The sequence below is a fragment of the Channa argus genome, chromosome 22 (genome assembly GCF_033026475.1).
Source record: "Channa argus isolate prfri chromosome 22, Channa argus male v1.0, whole genome shotgun sequence".
Lineage (NCBI taxonomy): Eukaryota > Metazoa > Chordata > Actinopteri > Anabantiformes > Channidae > Channa > Channa argus.
Genome location: NC_090218.1, coordinates 12,902,949 through 12,923,457, shown reverse-complemented (window position 1 = coordinate 12,923,457; position 20,509 = coordinate 12,902,949). Strand labels below are relative to the sequence as shown.

Genomic DNA, 20,509 nt, shown 5'->3' with positions numbered 1-20,509 from the left:
AAGCTGATGACTCATCAGTTTAAGAACCTAAGATATATTCTAGTTAACAACAACGTTGTTAGTCAATACATCTCATGGGGATTTTAATGTTACTCTGTGCGCAGCATCTGTCAGACGATCGGTTATAAGTCAGTACTTCAAGTTTAACCAGATGAAATGTTCAGCAGTGTCACTACGTCTGTCAAGGTCTAAAGAATAAAGAAACTGCCACTGATAAATCTTCTAAACTAGTTTGTGAGAATCAGAATCCCAGCTGCATCCACTCTGTGGACCCTGTGTCCTAAAGACCTCAGTCTTCCCATTACTAACCTGTTACCCACTATGGGCCACGTGAGCTTTGATGAGCGAAACTAATGTGTCGAGCTCCTGGTCTCATAGAAAAACATAGTAGGAAGTTGGCACAGACGTTCCAAATTCTGTCAAGCATCTAAAAGTTGTAATGTCACTGACTCAGCTCCACTTTTAGCAACCGTGATTTTAACCCTCACTTTATAATTACTGTACGTGTTTTCCCATAATTACCATATAGCATATTACCACAGTGTATCACTGTATAGCTGCAAACTGCTCAGAGTGGACATGCTGACCCTGATCCTCCATGACATTATTAAGACCAGCTAAGCTAATGCTAAGTCTGAATGGTATAACTAACTGGACAAACTCTTTTCAGTGTATTAGCTTCGTCGACTATATGCCGATGTACGTAAATGCTTTCAGCGTTTTGCATAGTTTGCTGGCAAAAATTGTCAACATGATTTTAGGTAAAGAATTTGATAACCGATTTTAAAGTGATGCATTTATTAAGACACGAACAGCTAAATAAAAACAAATCACACTTACTTGAGGCTCTCAAATGAAAACATATGCTCTTGATTTTGATTTTGACATAGCAAAATCATTCCATGTAAACCACTTACTGCATCCGTCACAACAGCATGGCTTCGCAGGAGAAGAGTCCGGGTGCTGAACCTTTCACTAACAGAAATTATTTGGTGCATCATAAAGTGAAAAATCTGCCAACAAAATCCCAGGACTGTTGAGCAGCTAGAATTCTCCATCAGACAAGAACAGGACAACATTCCTCTTTTAAACTCCAGCAACTGGTCTCCTCACTTCCCAGATGTTTTACAGACAGTTGTTAAAAGAAGAAGTGATGATACACCATGGTCAACATCACCCTGTTCCAACTTTTTGAGATGTGTTTCTGCCACCAAATTCCAGATGAGCTCATATTTTCCATTAAATGGTAAAATGTCTGTTTCAACATCTGATATGTTGTTTATGTTCTATAGTGAATCAAATATGGGTTGATGAAATTTGCAAATCATTGCGTTCAGATTTTCTTTAAGTTTTACACATCATCCCCAACTTTTTTTGATTGGAGTTGTACATCAGAATTCAGGGTCAACTGTTGCTTGTACTTGTTGACTGTTTAGTTTCCAGCTGTTTATTAGCAGATCTTTGGATTTTGGTTGATTTTATTTTACTGTCAAACAGTGAAACAGCCACGTATGTGGTACTGCACCAGTACTTCTTATGAGTGTGATGCTGAGTATCCGCACCTGTCAGTGAGATTAAAAGTTTTTTTTCACAATTTGGGAATGTGATCGTACATGATAACTATATGTTAATTATGTCTTTATTTTTGGTCAGAGCTCGTACAGAAGCCTTTTTTCCCCTCTAAGTTCATGCAGCTCAGGAGGCCATGTACAGACCAAAACTGACTTCATCCATTAAAGATGTAATACACAAATAAATGCTTTAATTGATAAATGATATATAGCTAACACATAATCTAACAAATGAATCTGGAACTAAAACAAATTCTACATTTAAAGAATTGAATAATAGCTACAAGTTTAACGGATTCTATAAACTGAGTGAATAAAAGCCAAGATCAGAAAGTCAGAAATGATGTACAATATATTTGCTTTTAATAAAATGTTTGTTTCTGTCTTTTGCTAAAAGCTTGAAACAGCGTCACAGGTCCATGAACTCTAACGCTGTGGCCACTTGTTGTCTGCAGCCTGTTGTCCAAACACATCAGCCCGACACACTGCTCACACTGACATATTTCTTCATCCCAAAACAAGCAACTTTTGTATTTTTAACACGTTGCACCATATGTTCCCATTCAACACTTCCCTGTATTTTAGTTGGTGGACTGCAAATGTGCAACACTTAAGGTGGAATTACAGAAACGCAGAAGAGTGTGGACAATATTTACAAAGGCCTTGTTTCTGGAATGAAGAAATTTGCTGTGGTGAAGTCATCTGGATGTTTATTATGTCCCACACAGTCTTACTGTGCCTGTGATGAACATGTCGGCCTCCTGGGCTGCATGTAGACTTTGTTACAGATTGTATTATAGAAAAAGCTGAAGTCCTGCTGACGATAACAGCTACACAAAATGATCAGACACTGCCAGTGTTCAAAAGGTTATTGAAGGCAGAATTCTTCTGGGCTAATAAAAGACAGCACAGCATTTTGCTTTACTGTGTTAGACTTTGATTTTTTGCTGCTTTGTTCCTCACTTTTCAGTCGCTTCGTCCATTGAGTAAAAGCAGATACACACTATCATTTTACCTCTGTGAGCCAGCAGACGTCCATGCTGCAGGTGTGTCTTTCAGTGCAGCTCAGTCGTCCTTAAGACTCTGAAGAAGTGAAACTCAGAGTCCGAGGTTTAGATGCAGGAAGCTGCTACCAGGGGGACAGGAAGTCATGTGTTGACCGCACTTTAAAACCATCCGGCCAACATGTGCACACTGGCTCTCTGCCAGTTAAGAGGTAGTTGATAACACTTCCATCTCAGATAGTTTCCTCTTGTGTTAATGATCTCACATTGTGCCGTTGTTACATGAAAAATAAAATTGTATTTTCAGTTCAGAACCGTAAGTACAGAGGGGCGTCACCCTGTAACAGCTCCCTCTGCACGACAACAAGCTTTTGTTCCTTATTTCTTTTTTATTAAAAAGGTTTCTGCACGACTTTAAAAGATATTACATTCAAAAACTTGATTATTAGGCATTAAAAAAGCTCTAAATACAATTTTCATAGCTCTTAAAAATGCCTGATCATGTATTTTATCGTCAGGTGGACTTGTTAATGTTTCAATCATTTAGTCGAGCTTTAATGTGTTTTGGGGAAAGTGTTTAGTGTCCACAAAGTTCTGCAGGGACTACTGAAAACTAGATCGGAGTCCACTTTCCATCCACAGAGGAGCTGACAGTGTCAGTTTGGTGACCTACATTATTTCACCTGTGGTAACTAGTATTAGTGTTAATTAGCGAGTGAAAATGTGAAATCATGGCTCTTTGTCTTTTTTGAAAAATGGTTTTGCCGTGTCAGCATAGCTCACCATCAGCTTCCTGTTTCAGTCGATTGTTGCTGATCACTGGTTACTGTCACCAGGTGCAATCATCTGTGGCAAACCAACGTTAATTCATTCACTTAAAGTAAGACGAGGCCAAAATGAAACTAGTTGCTGTCGGTGTTTCTGTGGGGAAACACAACACAACTGTCTGAAAACCTAAAGATTGTTTTCCCTCAGTCCACCACAGTGAGACATCATCTCCAGGAAAACCATCAACTGACCTCACATCAGTTTTGTTCAGTCTTCTGCTGCTGTGTAGCCTAATGATCTTTACTTACACCAAAAATACACGTTTTTTCTGAGTTTTACTGGATCAGTGTGTTAAAATTAGTGATGCTGTGAATTTTAACTAGATTCTCAATTTATTATTATCCAGCATTAAAATGTTATTGTATGTAAAATGTATTTCTTTTTATTCTTTGTAATTTTGTCCCACGTGAACCTAAAGGGCTTAAAAAAGTCTGTGTGCAGCTGAAGTGTGAACACACACTGTGAAAAATGATGCTGTTCACTGACAGTACAACAGCAGCAGTTTCATCAGTTTAGGTCCAGTTTGGTTTCTACACTATAAGACCCCCAGACTGACCCCAACACCTTTTACTTTCATTGCCATTTTTTTTTTTTTGTTGTTGTTGGATTATGGTGATTTTGTATCGTTTTTGTGCTTATTTGTCATCTAGTCATTTCTTTATTGTCACTTTGTTAGCAAATGTACAGAAAATGTTATTGACTAAACACAATTTGCCTCATTTGTCTTTCAAATGTGCCTCAGAGTTTCGTGAAGCAAACATCACATCACAGCGAATCGTGTTTTTTTTGTTCCCTCTGTGGGTTTTTTACAGCGTGTATTAGCAGCTGTGGTGACTCACAGGACTTCAGAAGCTGTAAATGTAACTGTGGTTTGTGTTTCTGTGATGACACTTTGTCAGTGTTCATCATGAGGATCGTACTGCTGCTCGCTCTGCTCACAGGTACTCAGCTATTTACTCTTTGTCACTGACTCATGTCACTATTTCATGTTTAAAGTCTCAGAGGAGAGAAAACATGGTTTTAAAGAGTCAACTTAAAACTCTCTGATGGACTTCAATGTAACGTCTGTAGGTTTTTGTTGACTCCATATAAAATGTGACACTGTTATTATTATTATTATTAATATTAATGCTGTTATTATTTCTGTTTTGCTCTCTGTGATGTTACATGACGTGATGTTAAGGAACAGAGCGATTATTTTTTGGCAGACGTTCTTTCTCATCATTTGAATACTGTGTTTCCTCTTCAGGTCTTTTATTTGTAACTGACTTGAAGAACCCAGTAGTCAAACAAAGAAACAGCCTCATACTCAGCAGCTATGACACAAAAAAGCAGCAGCTTTAACAGCTGCAGCCTAAAACCAGCAGATAAGATCAGTGAGACACAAACCCAACAGGAGGTGATGCACAGAGATGTGATTAAAAGTGGCTAAAAGTGCTGCAGTGAAACATTAACAGATATGAGACTGAGGGGCACAAAACAAAGATGTTGCTTTTATTAGATTTTGAGATCTTGACTTTGGTTCAGTGTTTATAGACATTTAAAATAATGTAGAAATGTGAGTTGTTGTGTAAAAACACAGACAAGAACAAAAAAGAACAATACACAATAACCATGTAACAATAACAACTATATCTACACATATTCAAACAGGTTTATAAAACAGGTTAATAGTAAAACATAAAAACATAATTAGAGTTTATATTTTGACTTTGAACAAATTGACCAAACTCTTGTTTTTCTGTCTCCACAGTCAGTGAATGTGGCAGCAGCAGAGTTGTTGGTTTGACAGGTCACAGTGTCACTCTGCCCTGTAAATATGACATCAAATACTACAGTGAACGGTCAGTTTGTTGGAATCGAGGAGAAATATCATATTCAGGCTGTAACAACCAACTAATCGCCACAGGAACATTTAAAGGAAAAGAAGAAACCAATGTTTCCAGCAGGTATCAGCTACTGGGACGACTGGACGATGGAGCCGTTTCTCTAACGATACTGAACCTCACAGAGACAGATGCTGGACGATACGGGTGCAGGGTGGACATTCCTGGGTGGTTTAATGATGAAAAACATCACTTTGATTTAACAGTTGAAGAAGGTAAGAAATTTCAAAAAGTTGAGTTTAAAGTTTTCTGTTTTTTTCGAGCTTGGACAAAGAAGCTGGTAAACATCAACCTGTTTTTGGGTCATAACAAACAAAACCAATGTTAAGACTTAGTGGGGACAAGAAACCATTGTCTGAACACACCACAAAGACCTGGGACCACATTTTCACTCCCTCACCACTGATGGTTTATAGCTACTTCTAATCGACAATGTTTTTGACGAGAAGTTACAAGTTGTACTGATGTTGTTAAGACCGTGGTCTCTTCTCGTACACTGACTCCCTAAGCTGAACAGCCAATCAGAGTCGTCTTACTGACGGGACCAATGCCAACCAACGGCAGCAGGGTCAGTTTACTGGCTGTTTTTTTTTTTTTTGTCCTTTCGGTTTATCCCGTGAGTTCAGGGGCACCACAGCGGGTCATTGTCCACATGTTGATTTGGCAGTTGCTACACAGCAACATGTGATGCACTGTGTGCAGAAGTGGTACACGTATCTTGGCCTAAATAAATTCTCTACAACTACCAATTCAAATGTTTTACTCAAAAAAACAGTACTGAGCTGGTACATTTTACTAAAAATGCAAAAGTATTGCACTACAAAATCTGCATTTTAAACAATACTGATTATAGCAATTATGGCAAAATGTACAGTAATTAACCAGCAGTGACCTTTGACCCTTAGTTTTTCTAAGGGTCAAAAGTCAAAAGTGGAGCTGACATTAAACATTGTATGTGTGACAGCTGCTTAACACATAATGATACATCAACTTTCATTAGTTCATGATGTTTTTAGAAAAAGCCATATGATGTTTTTGTATCAAAAGCAGCAGATGGTTTTAATGTTGTGGTTTATCAGTGTACATACAGAAAAGTACCATTTTCTTGTGTCTTATCTGAGAGGAAATGGCCTGGTTAAAAAAGGGGCTTTTGGTTGCTTTCATAGTGGTCCACTCTTCTGAGTTTCTTCAGAAAAACCTTCACAACTTGTGAACCTGTCTGTGACTGTGGAAAAGCTCAAGAGGTTTATGTAGTAATACAGGATTTCAGGCAGCAGCACTGCAAAGTAAAAAGAAAGTTGTAAAAGTTATTTCCCAGGTCCAGTTTGTTAACTCGTTCATTTTGAGAGACTCTGTATTTGACATTCACACAGATGCAGACTGTAACTTTATGAATCAAGTTTTACCTCCCTGATGAGTATTTCTCAGAACAGGTTTCCTGTTTAAATGGAAGCTTGTCTTTGACAAGATCGTCTGTATGATCTCTGATTTCTTACGCCACAAAGAGCAAAGAATCAAGTACCTTCACTACACAATGACTCATGGTGTAGTTTCACAGATACCACGAAGAACAAATCACTGTAAATCGTAGTTATTAGTTGATGTAATGGGTTAATTTCTCCTGCTGATTTCACCCCACTGGTCAGTTTAGTACTTGTCAATGAAAAGTGACACATTAACATTTGTCATTAGCAGTTATCATGAATATTAATGTGTGTTTCAGCTTCAGAGACGACCACGTCATCAGAAATAAGCACAGAGACGTCTACGGAGCAGACATCAGCCACCCAGACTGCAGGTACTCCAACACACACTCACACTAACTCAGACTGTCAGCGATTGAGCAACAGAGGGTCTGATTCATTATTCGCTTCCCTGGAAGGTTCATCAGTTCACACTAACATTTGCACGTCAGACATCAGATTCCTCCCTCACAGTCAGTTTCTGAAAAGTTATCCCTGCTGACACTGCTGCACCAAATTTATCTGCTTTCGATTCCTCGTGCTGCAGGTCAGATGACTTCCGCAGACACCCTGTGGACTTCCTCCTCCAACAGAGTCGAGGACACGTATGTATGTACACAAGCTGTTCCAGTGTTTAATTGTAAGTTTCAGGCCAGATGAAAGTAATTAGCTGGAAGTGGAGCTGTGAACATCAGATTTTATATATTTGTCAAAGCTTCTCCTACACATTAAACTAACAGCTGTAATTTGCAGTACAGATATGAGTGAAAATGAAGTAGTATGAAGTAAGATAGAAGTGTATTTACTATAATAATAGTGTTAGATTTTCCTTTGTCGAACTGTGTGTCTTCATTTATGGCCATTATTTCTCTTTGTGGATGTTTTGTGTCCCTTTATGAGCTTTGTCTTTGTCTTTTGCTAATAAGATGCCATCTAATATGAATACCAGTTTTGCCTGTTCACACTTCCATGTACTTGGGCTAAAGTCGTGTCTGTAGTCAGTTAATGTCTCCTTCCATCAATTCGTGTGAACAGTTGTTTCGAACAAAGGCTCCTCTGACCTCTCAGGCCTAGCAGCCTGTTTCCACTAGGTCTGATCAGGAATCCATCTAGTGTCAGTTTCACAACATAAAACGTGACAAAACGGAAGTTTCATATGATCAAAACCAATCACAGGGTGTTTCTGTGTTGCACGTTAACAGGGGAGCAGCAGCCCTTTGACTGTGGTCTTGGTGAGCATTTTGTTTGGATTGGTAGCGTTGGTCACAGCAGGTGGAGTCATCATCATGGGTAAGTTAAAGTGGGACAGACTAACGGGAACAGTCCCTTTGTGTTAACTCAGTATCTGACTGACACCAACAGAGCAGGAAGTTTAAATGCTCCTCTGTTGTTTCAGCCACAAACATCCAGTTTGACCTCAGTGAGGAAGCAGAGCTTAGTGAGGCTGTGATAGGAATTGATTCACTTTTTTTTATAAACCTGAACATTCGCTGTGTAATACAGGTTTCATCCACTGTCCAATAAAAAAAGAACTATAACATATAAACCCTCTGTTCAGGCAGATGAGAGAACTAATTCTAACTCCGTCCTGTTTAACACGTTAGTTCATCTGTGGTGCAGCATCGTTAAACTTGTTTCAGCAACCGTCAACCGACAAACATCACTTCTGAATGTGACTTATTGGCTGTGTGGGATAAATAAATAAATCCCACTAAATTAATATTGAGAGGTTTTTTTTACATTTTGACGACTTTTTCAAAAATACAAAAATTTTGTACAGTATAACAAACATATATAAACCAGAATTGCCACCTTGCTGTTAATCGCCTTTATCAATAAAGTTGCAGTTTGGTCAGACTTTTATTCCAATAATTGGATGATGTATTTGCCAAAACTGGAGAAACTCCATCAAGACATACTTTTTATCTGCACATACTTGTTTCATAAATACAAACTTTACTTTTCATTAATGTTTTTTTCTGTCTCTGCAGCAAAACGATTGAAGAAAGTCAACAAAATGTAAGTATCATAATGTGACTTATTAAAATTTTTGAACGGGCTTTACCTTTTTCTTCTTTTGTTGATAGTAGCTTGGTAAAAGTCTAGGACACTGTTTCATATATATATATATATATGAAACAGTGTTGGTGTCCAATTGAGAAATAATGACTCAGCAGAGAAATTATGAATCGGCAACTTGGCCTCCGAGTTGGGAATCTCACCCCAGAAACCAGCAGCATCCTCTGCATTATCGCAGCATCACCATCATCATCTGCATCCCATCGCATCTAACATTTCAGTGGCGCTTTGCTCAACCTGAAACTCAGCAATGACAGAAAACCACAAACCACACAGAAGCTTTCTGAGACAGAAGGCAGCAGAGTCAGAGATACAAATCAGCCATCAAGCGGCCGGTTCGTTCGTTTCAAGGTTTCCACAGGCCACACAGCAGAGGGTCCCAAGCTGAAGCTGCTGCCTAAACTTTCCGTTAATTCTGACACCCACACATTCAAACCCTTTTTAAAACAAGCTAGCAGTGTAGTCAAGAAAGGAAGAAAATGCAGTATCTTTTCTCCATAACCGAATAGCTGTGGAGCGTTCAGCCAAACATTTTAAACTGGATGTTCAGGGTTTACAGTTTCTGGAATAATCTCTTCAGTAGCATCACTGTAGCAACACATACTGTACAAATGACGTATCTAAAACAAACGTTTTAAAACAACGAATTAATTCAGATTAATTAGAAAATCTAAAAGGAACCGTTTTAATAATGTAAAGTTTTGGTTGCACTGTGACTGGAAGCAGGAGGAAACTGTCAGCTCCAGAAAAACCGAAAAAGACGACGCTGTCCAACAAGTCCAACATGTCTACATTGTACCAAACAAATGGCAGTTGGTGCATCAGCTTTAATTGATGGGAAAACCTATGAAAGGGTCAGTTAGCCCTGCAGCTAAAATGGCATCCTGTGAAGTAGACAGCTAGCTAAGGTAAAATGTCAGGTGGTCATTTTTAGTAACTTACTCAGAAAAAGGCTTTTAATGTTCAGCAGATTGCCAGGAGCCAGGAGCTACATGTAGCCGAACTCCATTCAAAAGGTTTTTAAACTATGAATGCTTATGAAATATGAATGTTTTTAAAATATGAATGCAGTTAGAAATCCCACATATAAAACACAATCTATTTTTATAAGCCCCAAAAGTCTACAGTTTATAGTTTATAGCTACTCTACAGCCAGATCTGATTAAAACCTCAAAGTTCCTCAACTGTCTGATATGATTCATTTATTTATTTTATCAGAAACTCAACTTGGAGATGAAAGCTGAAAGGAAACCTCTGAGGTTTCTACCGTGACTGTGTCACATTTGACAAAAGCCGTTTGAACGCGTCACGAAGCAGACGAGTGCGAAACTGTCACATTTGAAATGTCAAAGCCTGATCGGTGACAGATCCCACAAACAAAAGAGGAAACGTACCTGACATATCTGGGTTAAACCGCAGCACTGACAGAATAAAGAAATGAAAAGTTTGATTTTTGATTTTTAGAGGTGAATGGATTTTACGTTTGAGTGACAAAAAAATTATGATTACAATATAATCATTAATGTCAGGAAATGGGTTTTTCTGTCAAAGTATTTTGAAGGAAGAAATGAGTTTGTACTTACTATGTGTAGGACAATGATAATAGTGTTTGCACGAAGGTCCTGATCAAATGAAACCATCAATAACGAATGTGTCATCCTGCTCTCAGCCCTCAGCAGCACAGTAATGGTACAGTCCGCTTCAACTCAACTTCGTCCACTCTGCAGCTCCACAATCGAAACTTAGCGGTGGAGAACATCTATCAGATCGATGGAGGAGGTGACGGAGGCGAGTACGAGTACTGTCCGTGAGGCCAGTCCACTGACCTGTGGAGCAGAGGCACAGAAACAGCACCAAAACCACCGAGCTGTTGTAACCAGGGGCTCCTGCAGGCCCCTGGTCCTCTGCCGGGACAATGAAGGACGTGAAACTGTATCACGACTGACCTCTGAGGCACGTTGTGTCTGCAATGAATCAGTTACTGCAGTCAGATTACTGTCAGGTTACTGTCAAGTTACTGTCAGATTACTGTCAGTTTACTGTCAAGTTACTGTCAGATTACTGTCAGTTTACTGTCAGATTACTGTCAGATTACTGTCAGGTTACTGTGCCAGTTGTAGAGAAAACACCTCTTCTGTGTAACATAGAACTGATCAACTCCTGAGATTTCTGTTACTCTTTGTTAGGAGACAACTATTATTATTTATAGGGAATGAATGTTTTAAACTAGTGCTTCATCCACTTTGTCTTTAACCAACTTCACTGCACTTATAGCTTTTATTAAAAGTAAAGAACAATATTTTGTGTATATGTGAATATTTAGTGTGATAAAACACAGTAACTTTTAAATAATGTGTCTGCTGTGAAATTGGTTCTAATTTGATGAGTATTGGTTGAATATTCCGCAGTTTGACCTTTTTGGTGATACAAGATAAATCTCATCATATAATTGCAACCTTTTTTTAACTGACTCTTTAAAGATTGCACATTTTTCTATACTCTATGTTTTCTTAGTATCTGTGTATATTTACCGCCATATTATAAGGGTTTATATTAAAATGTACATTTCAAAAACTTCATTACATTGCTGCAATTCACTCCATTCTGATCAATGGCATGAATAAAGTTGAATTATGCAAAGTTTTATTATTTGTTATACTTTGTATTTTTTTATACATTCAACGTAAAAAGCAGCTTTTGGTATCTTAAAAATGTCGTGTTTCTTAAAGAAAACGTTAATTGAAGTACTGATTAACATTTTGATTTGTGGATAATTGTTAAAGCAAGAGAACATAATTTTCCTTTGCTTTGGTAAAACATTTGTAGATTAACTATATGACCTGAGAAGACACATTTGCACCACTGAATTTATCGTTAAATGTTACATTAAAAAAACTGGAACTCAACAGAGTGAGTGACTCAACGTCGTCGAGACGTTAGAGGTTCAGATACACCGAGCCTGGAAAAGTGGTGTTGGGACATCACTACAATTTACGATTTTGCCACCTCCACACTATACCAGCCTCCTAACAGCTGTCAGCCGTTGGGAGATGACACAGAGCAGTAAGTGACTGACTGAATAAACCTCACCCAGTGATTAATAACTGGACTGTTTTTTTTTTGTTTTGATTTGTTTTAAATAGATAAAAAGATAGAGAACATACTGAGTCAAATGAGTGTCATTTATTTTGTGGGAAGCCATCAGAGTTTTGAGAGCGGCGGGTTAAGGACAAATATAATGTATATTTTTGGCTCAGTTTGTTCAGCAAACTTCCAGATGTGGCCCTAAACGCTACCACTGGTGATGTTAACTCTATCATAAGTTGTTGCTAAAAATGAGGCGTTCATACAAGTATTTAGATGAAGAGCACAAGTTATAAATGATCCGCTTACGGTTATTAAGTTATGGCATCTACTTCCCATTTTTGGTTGAATTATTTATCATTGAATTATTAATACAATCAGTCCTTCAGCAGACACTTTTATCCAAAGTGACCTGCGAAGTCATAATCGTAGTATCATGACAACACTAGTATTTACGGTTCCTGAAACGAAGACATGTGGACACAGAAAGCATGAATTGAGCTTGACAAGAATCTTTTAAAGGTGAAAAAAGTAAAACTCTACCAGCTGATGAAACATTAAAGTTGAAAAAGGATCAGTGCGTAAGAGAAAAACAGACATATTTTAACATCTTACAAATGTTGCTGGGATGTTCTTGGACACACAGTCACATTCAGACAGGGATTATGAAAAGGAAATACGGGAAACAACATGTGGAATGGAAAGAGATGGAGACACAGTTACAAACAGATTTGCTTGTGGTCTGTGCTCAGATACTATATCACTGTGCCTGACATCACGGATCCTTCGCTCACACTTTCAATATGCTGGTCACCATCTGCTATTTCAGTTTTTACACTCATGGCACAGTTTGTTTCATTTCACACCGCTGGACTCTAATGCTTCCTCTTTTTCTTTGATTTTCTTTGTTTGTGTTACGAAGTTTAAAAAGAAACTGAACAGTGTGAATAATGGAGCTTTTTATTTAGCTGTGTCAGAGTTCGTTAAGATTTCCTCTCAGCAGGTTCATTTAAAAAGACTTTTTCAGCAATAAACACGTCTGTTGTGTAAGTTGAAACATGGTCGTCTGCACACTGGCTGACGCCTTTCTACAAGTTTAGTTAGAACTGTTGCTGATTTTAAATTGCAGAACTGAGTTAAACAATGTGGCAACAATTCTTGGTTTAGACTATGATGTCAGCAAACGCATTGGTTTTAAGTTTGTAATGTCATCATACAGTAGTTAAGGCAACACATGATCAGATCTATGGCTGTGGAGTTTGTTCACCGGATCAGATTCAATGTGAATGTTCATGTTTTTAAAAAAAGGCTGAATTTATTTACATTGTGCTGCTGATTGTGCACAATTATCATGAAACATATGAGGAACACATTTAAAGTTATGAATGTAATTGTAGTTCATATGACCAAATGGTACCTGGTTCTACTTCAATGGCCACACAACTAGTGCGATCTCAGTATTCATCATAATGTTTATGTGCTGCATGAGGACTAATCCATCCATTATCTTGTTCAGGGTCATGGGGGGCTGGAGTCTATCCCAGCTGTCATTGAGTGAGAGGTGGGGTCCACCGTGGACACGTCTTTCTCAGGGCCAACACAGAGAGACATACACAAACTCCCAAACCTTCACACCTACAGACAATTTAGAGCCAACAATTAACCTAACATTCATGTTCTTGGACTGTGGGAGGAAACCGGACGAAACCCACACAAGCACAGGGAGAACATGAAACTCCACACAGAATAAACCTGGGACGTTCTATTTGTCAGGGAGCAGTGCTCTAATGCTAGTTCTGCAAAATATGAATGTGTGCGAGCATCAAAATCTGTTACTGACCTGCAATCTGAAATCTGGAAAGTTTCTACTGGCTGCTCCCAATATGTTTATATATTCAAATACATCAGGTGTTTCTCCACCAGGATTTTATGCCTGGCAGTTTTTGAAAAAGCTTTCAAAGCTCCGTGTGTATGATCATAAAGCACTGGAAAGGTTTTGTGCCAAATAACCTGTGTCCACACCAGCTGTGACAGCTACGTGCTCCCACACTAACATCACAACAGCATCTGTGGAGGTGATTTTAAAATACTGCCACCACCTGTTGGGTCACTAATACTACAGCAAAGCTCAGTTGTCCTGGCTGCACTCTTAGACATTTTGGGACAGTTGCATTAGATTGGGGGGGTTGGACAGGTTTTAGCAGCTCAATATAGAAGTAGTTTTACATTCTCTTTATTTATTTATCTTCTTTACTTTTTTTGGGGGGGGGGGGCTAAACATTTTCATGTGTGTGTTATTCCATCATTGGTTAAATTATTGTTGCCTTCAACAACAACAAAAAACACAAACACAATGTAGATACAGAAACAGCAGTAACAAAACCTATGGGTTTCAAATAAAAAAGAAAAACCTGGACCTGATGAAGCAGAACTGTAAAGTCTGTTCCCTCGGCAGCTCTTTCCAGACAAAAGGTACTGGACAGTCTGAGGGAAGAAGATTCACGCAGATTCACCTGTCTGCTGTTCCGTTCAACTTTAAATCGATTTTTTACCACACGTCCACATTTTTACTGCACACAGTGGAATCGGGTCCTGTGTTTAAGTATAAACTTGTGTGGAGTTTAGGAACATACAGCAAAAAAAAATCTGTAAAATGTAAAATTAAAGAGCATGTTCAGTCCTGCCCTATTAAAAAAAAAAAAAAATAGTCAGACGTGTTTATCCGCTTCATCTAAACCACCATCACCTGGAGTCTGAGTGATCACCTCACAGGTAAGACTGTCTCTTCTTCTTTTGGTTTTTTTAACGACTCTTTATTACACACTTAAAGAAAAGTAATGCTGATAGGTAACAGTGGATTTATGACTGTGGTAATGTTTTACTAGAATCTATAAAAAATACTTTTAAGTAATTATCTAACATATATATATGATTTTACATTTGGCTGTTATTGTGCAAGGTTGCTACATAAAATGCCATCGTTGAAAAGGAACAGGGTGCTGATAGATTTAGAATTAAAGATACAAATACACTTTGATTTGTTCATTTCAGCTATAAGCAAAAGTGAAACAGGTTTGTCAAACAGTGCTGCAGAAAATGTGACGTATCTGCTTTTCCACAATACTTGTCATTGTTTTCCCCGTAATGAGAACTTCTTCTTACTTTCAGTACTGATATTACAGCTGTTTGCCAATGAGTTTGCATATGTGCCGTAATGAGGACATTTCTCACGTGATCCCACACACAGACCCAGACATGATGTTGGAGGGAAACTCTTTACAGTGGCAAGAGAACTGGATGTGTTCTATTACTTGAGAGATATTGTGCTTGTTGACATTTGTAACTTTGGTAAAGTTCACATTCTTGACCAATTTGTGCAGAACATTATGTCTTTTCGTCTCTTTAATCCCACGCTTTTTTAAATACGTCATGATTGATTTCAAGCTGTTTCCACTACGTGTGTCACAACATTTCCCCCTCAGCCAAGCATGAAACCTGTATTCTGCCTTTGTCTGGGCCTGATCCCCTGCAATCATCTAGTTTACAAGTGATTTCCCAACTGTATCAGGACAAAGCACACTGAGGGAAATGCTGTCACCATCTGTTTGATCGCGGACACAACATTGTTTCTGCAAAGCTCCGTTCACAGCAAAACCCTCAGAGAAAATGTTGCATTTTTGGATTTAATCAGTTTAATGTAGAAGAGGCCTGAAATTCTCACACACTTTCCTGTCTCCAAACTAAAGCTGAACTGACAGTGATGTATCCTAAAAGCTTCATGGTTGAGACTGCTCCACTAAAGCAAAAGTATGACGGGCCTCCTGCAAAACCTACAGTGGCTGAGTACACCACTGTGGACGTGGCTGCTGAGCCCCCCAAGGACCACATCATCTGGTCCCTCGTCTGCTTCCTCTACTTGAACCCCTGCTGCCTCGGACTGGCAGCTCTCATCTGCTCTATCAAGGCGAGTTTAACAGTAACACTCTTCTGTTGTTGCCTTTTCATTTGCACTGTGTTGCACTTTCATCAGTAACTCATCAGGCTTCTGTGGAAGCTCAGGGTTTAAATCAGTTTGTTTTGGTTCAACAGGCTAGAGACCGCAAGGCGGTCGGAGACCTGAAAGGTGCCCGACATCACGGCTTCATCGCCGGGGTCCTCATTTCCATCGCCACCCTCCTGGTTGTCACCGGAATCCTTTTACTCCTTGTTCTGATGTGTTTCCACATGATATAGAGAGTTGATGCACATAATACAGAAGGGTCGGGAAATCTTTGTGGGATATATGCTCTTTGTAAGCTTGCTCTGGGGTTAAATGTGTTTCTTTGCTTCACCTTTACAGCTGATTGAGAATTTATAGTCAGGCCTATTAATGCCAGACTTTATTATTCAGATTTCCTGTCTGCAGGTTTCTTGTCTCAGCAGTTGACCCACACTTTTATCAGTAAAGGTAACTTGAGATTGTTTGTGCATTGCAATTTTTTTTATTAATATTTTTATATTTACACTGGTTAATTGTATGCGTTTTTACATTCAACCAATACAACCAATAAAGAAGTAGTCACTTCCAAGATGACAATGTTTCCATACAGGGTACGATGATTCACTGAATGGTTTGTGGAGTCATGTGCTGTGGCCTTCAGTCACCTGATCTCAACTGGGCCAAACACCTACTGTATAGGAGAAATAGTTACAGGTCTGGTCTATTAGAAATTAAATGTCGAAGAAATTAAACGAAGTACTAGGACCAACTACTGAAGCACATTGCATTAATTAAAGAAAAGAAATGGAGACCTTATCTTGTTATTGTGACTTAGTATCGTATTTTATTGAAATATGGATCTTGTAAATATGAAAACGCTTCAGAAATGACCTTAGAATAATCAGGTTTTTAAGATGTCACATTAAATGTTGAAACTCTTCAGTGGTGTGAACAGTCCAACTTCTACAGGAAACCGGGAAGTGTCACGCTGTCATGGATACAGAGAATCAGACTGTGGACTGATAATAAGCCTCACTTTGTAGCATGTTTCTTTACATTTTGTAAAAAAACAAAAAAAAACAAACACACATCGAATTATAGTTTATTTACTTTAAACTGCTGGAAATATTGAAAACTGTCAAAGAATCACTGAGATACTGGAGACATCCTAAATACCTGATCATTGTAAGTCAGGTTTTAAAGCGTTTGCATTATTACAAGATTCGTATTTCATAATTGTGCGATAGTAAGTCACATTTGTGATTTAAGTCTCCAGTTTTTTGTCTTTGTTTGAATGCAATGTTCTGCCCTTCGAAAAAAACCAGCGAACTTTTACTTTGAAATGTCGTACTGCTGTTACTTCCCGGGTCGCTGGGGGCGCTGTTGTGTTTCCTGTTCAGACAAACTCAAGAAGAAGAAGAAGAAGAAAAAGAAGCACCACCACCACGTGTGGCGTCTCGTTGAGTGGATTTTGTTCCTGTTTAAAAGTAAAGACTATCAGAGAACATTTTCACTAGCGTCAAAGATCTAGTTCCAGCAGAAATGACTAAAATAAAGAAGGAGAAGGAGACAGAGGAGCCTGCAACTCCCGGCGGGAACGAGAAGTCTTACCAGGAGCTGATCGCCAACGTGAACGCCATCGCTCAGCCGCTGGCCTCCAGAAAACTCAGCAAGAAGCTCTACAAATGTGTGAAGAAAGGTAAAAGCAACAAAACGTCTCTCACCTGCTAACAGCGTCTGCTCCGATTTCCAACGTTTTCACGTGCAGAAAAAAACGTATTTGTTAAAACCGAAACGTTCCGTGACAGCAGCAAATTACAAGTGTCGGTTGTAAAATGAATGAAATTGATTTGATAAGATTAAATTGACATGTGTCGTAATTCAGCTTATATTGTATTATTTGTATAATGGTAATTTGAGTAGGTTGTCTGTCCCTTCACATTGTCAAAAAACAATTGTAGTTATTGGAGCCTCTCATTGAACGAATATCTGAGTGTTGCTGTAAAAATGACGGATTGTGGTCTGGATCAGTGTGCTCATGATGATTTCTGTGGTTCCAGCTTCCAAAGTGAAGAACATCCGGAGAGGAGTGAAGGAGGTTCAGAAGTTCATAAACAAAGGAGAGAAAGGGTGAGTTATCAGCCCCTCACTTACATTTTTACTAACGTTTGGTAAAAAGCTTCTTCTGTTTGATGATAAGGTGACGTCTGCCTCCTCTTCACTGTGACACTTACACATTTTCAACTGTCTTGTCTCTGCAGTATTGTGGTGTTGGCCGGCGACACACTGCCCATCGACGTCTACTGTCATCTGCCGATTATGTGTGAGGACAGAAACCTGCCGTACGCGTACATCCCGTCTAAAGTGGTGAGTCCACTGCAAACTGACTATTTAAAACATCAGACGGTGTGTTGGTGACTCTGCAGCAGCAGATGTTTACTGTCAGAGCCAGTAATGTCCATAGTGAGGTCAAATGTGTTTTACGTGACAAAAAAATCCACAGAAGAAAACTAAATGATTCCTTGTAAGAATAGTTATGTGTAGTCACAGGAGCAATTAGCTGCTTCAACTTTTTGGAAAAAGTTACATAAATTATCTTAAGTTTTCTAAAAGCATTTAAACATAGCAAACATTAGCAGTTTAAAGACTAAACAATCTGTAAATACAAGAATTGAAAATATTTCTGATGCTTATCTTCACTTAAAGCTTTTCAGAAGGAAATGATCAGATCTATAAAGTTGAAGTAGAACATTTTTCCGTAAAATTATTGTTTGGGAAGTTGTCATTTGTTTATGTTTGGTATTTCTGATCACACTTGTGAATGTTTTTATTTGTTGATCATATAACTTACATTTTTCCCTTTAACTGCACAGGATCTGGGTTCGTCTGCAGGATCCAAGAGGCCGACCTGTGTGATCCTGATCAAACCTCATCAGGATTATCAGGAAGCCTACGACGAGTGTTTGGAGGAAGTTAACAATCTGCCCAAGCCACTCTGAGACTCATCAGCCAATCAGGGAGCAGCTCACAGCTCACGGCCTGCATCTAAATAAACCCACAGTATAGAGAAGCAGTCTGGCGTTTTAGCCCGGTGCTGCTGAAAACCCAATGATAGAGCAGATCAGAGGGTAACGGAAGCTAAGCTATGCTAACCCCATGAGAAAATGAATGTGTTTAAGGGTTTTAGTTAATTGTGTTGTGTGTAAATAAGGTCTCTCGTGTTTATGCATCACTGCAAGGTGTAAAATGATACAGCTGACCACATGACTTTCTGTGAACATCTTTTTAACTGAGCTGTCTGAAGAAATATTGACTGTCATAAACTTGATATTTCAGGGAACCCTGGCCTGTTTGCAACTCAGTATCACAAAGGATCGACATCTCAACCAATCAGTTCTTTTCTTAAATGAACTCTGTGTGAAGGTCGACGTTATTTCAGCACACAGCAAATGAATCTGAGGTTGGGTTAAGTGTTTTTCCTGAGCAACTGTAGAAAATGTTCAGCAGCTTTTTCTGTTTAAAAAGAAGCTGCTGACGCTGCTTTTACTGCTTCAAATGACAAACTGATGAACTTGTTGATCGAATTGTGTCTGTAGCTGCTGTCTGTAGTTTTCTTAATGAAGATGATCCACTCTCTTAAGATGGAATGGGTCTGTAGTTCCAGAAAATCCAAGTGATCTTCAAGACATCTTTATTCTGGAGGATCTCTTCATGCTTTAGGGTCACGTTCTCAGTTATTCTTTCACTCACATCTTGTCAGTAACTTCATAGGTCTGGAACAGGGTTTGATCAAGTAATTCAGCTTCAGTAGGAAACAAGTAAACAGCATCGCAGAAGATTCTTCATATTAGACCAAAAAGACGTAGCCAGTGTGTCCCCGCTTTAACAACAATATGTCAGATGTAAGGTGGAGTAACGGACACCAGTCAGTTTCATTTGCTGAGAGGATGATGAAGGCCAAAAAAAGAATTCTGTTTTTGTTTTAGGACTTTAAATGCAAAGAAAGAAAAGCTTTACACTGACATGCAGACTTCACTTTTTTTTCCTTATTAAAGTTTTGTCTGGATTTATAGTGTATCAGTCAACTGTGTCGGCTTCTTTAATAGTTCTTAATGTGTCAGATTCCAGGACTTTTGTGTTTTTCTAATTAAACTAAATAAACTAAACTCTGACATTCTACGTGTTTTCACTCAGTGTAAACATCCAAAGTTTCAAACCCAAAATGCTGAATGTTGAACAAAAATGCACATATGACTCACAAGTGAACGAAAAGGAAACAATCCGGAATAAAACCCCTTATAACTGTAATTACAGGGAAACTGCTCTTGAACTGTTTTGTAGACGTCTGTGTAGTTTGTTATGTACTTTGTCTCCAGGCGCCTTCACTTTGTTAAATTAATACTTTGTGTTTAAAGTGCAACTTCACCAATTTTCATCTTGCTTTCTATGGCTTTAGTTTAGGGTGTAAATGTACATTAATGCGTTTAAACTTCCATATATTTAAAAATTTCTCTGCTTCTTGCTGAAAAACTCCTCCAGATGACATCACCGGGAGGAGTTTTTCATCAGTAGGAGTTCAGATGATCATCTGGGCGAAAGGCAGTTTGACCTGATC

The 20,509-nt window shown here is 38.6% G+C and overlaps 2 protein-coding genes across 2 annotated transcripts; both read left to right on the top strand.

The window, feature by feature from the left end:
- The first annotated feature begins 4,189 nt into the window (after positions 1-4,189).
- On the top strand, positions 4,190-11,477 carry LOC137108288 (T-cell immunoglobulin and mucin domain-containing protein 4-like). The gene is made up of 7 exons (XM_067492694.1): positions 4,190-4,344; positions 5,157-5,504; positions 7,013-7,087; positions 7,300-7,361; positions 7,955-8,042; positions 8,744-8,771; positions 10,501-11,477. Exons 1-7 carry the CDS (start codon positions 4,311-4,313, stop codon positions 10,640-10,642), a joined length of 777 nt encoding a protein of 258 aa, XP_067348795.1. The 5' UTR covers positions 4,190-4,310; the 3' UTR covers positions 10,643-11,477.
- Positions 11,478-17,287: 5,810 nt separating this feature from the next.
- On the top strand, positions 17,288-20,073 carry nhp2 (NHP2 ribonucleoprotein homolog (yeast)). Its single transcript, XM_067492707.1, has 4 exons — positions 17,288-17,593; positions 17,955-18,024; positions 18,156-18,261; positions 18,768-20,073. The coding sequence occupies exons 1-4, from the start codon at positions 17,437-17,439 to the stop codon at positions 18,891-18,893; spliced, it is 459 nt and encodes a 152-aa protein (XP_067348808.1). The 5' UTR covers positions 17,288-17,436; the 3' UTR covers positions 18,894-20,073.
- The last annotated feature ends 436 nt before the right edge of the window (positions 20,074-20,509 follow it).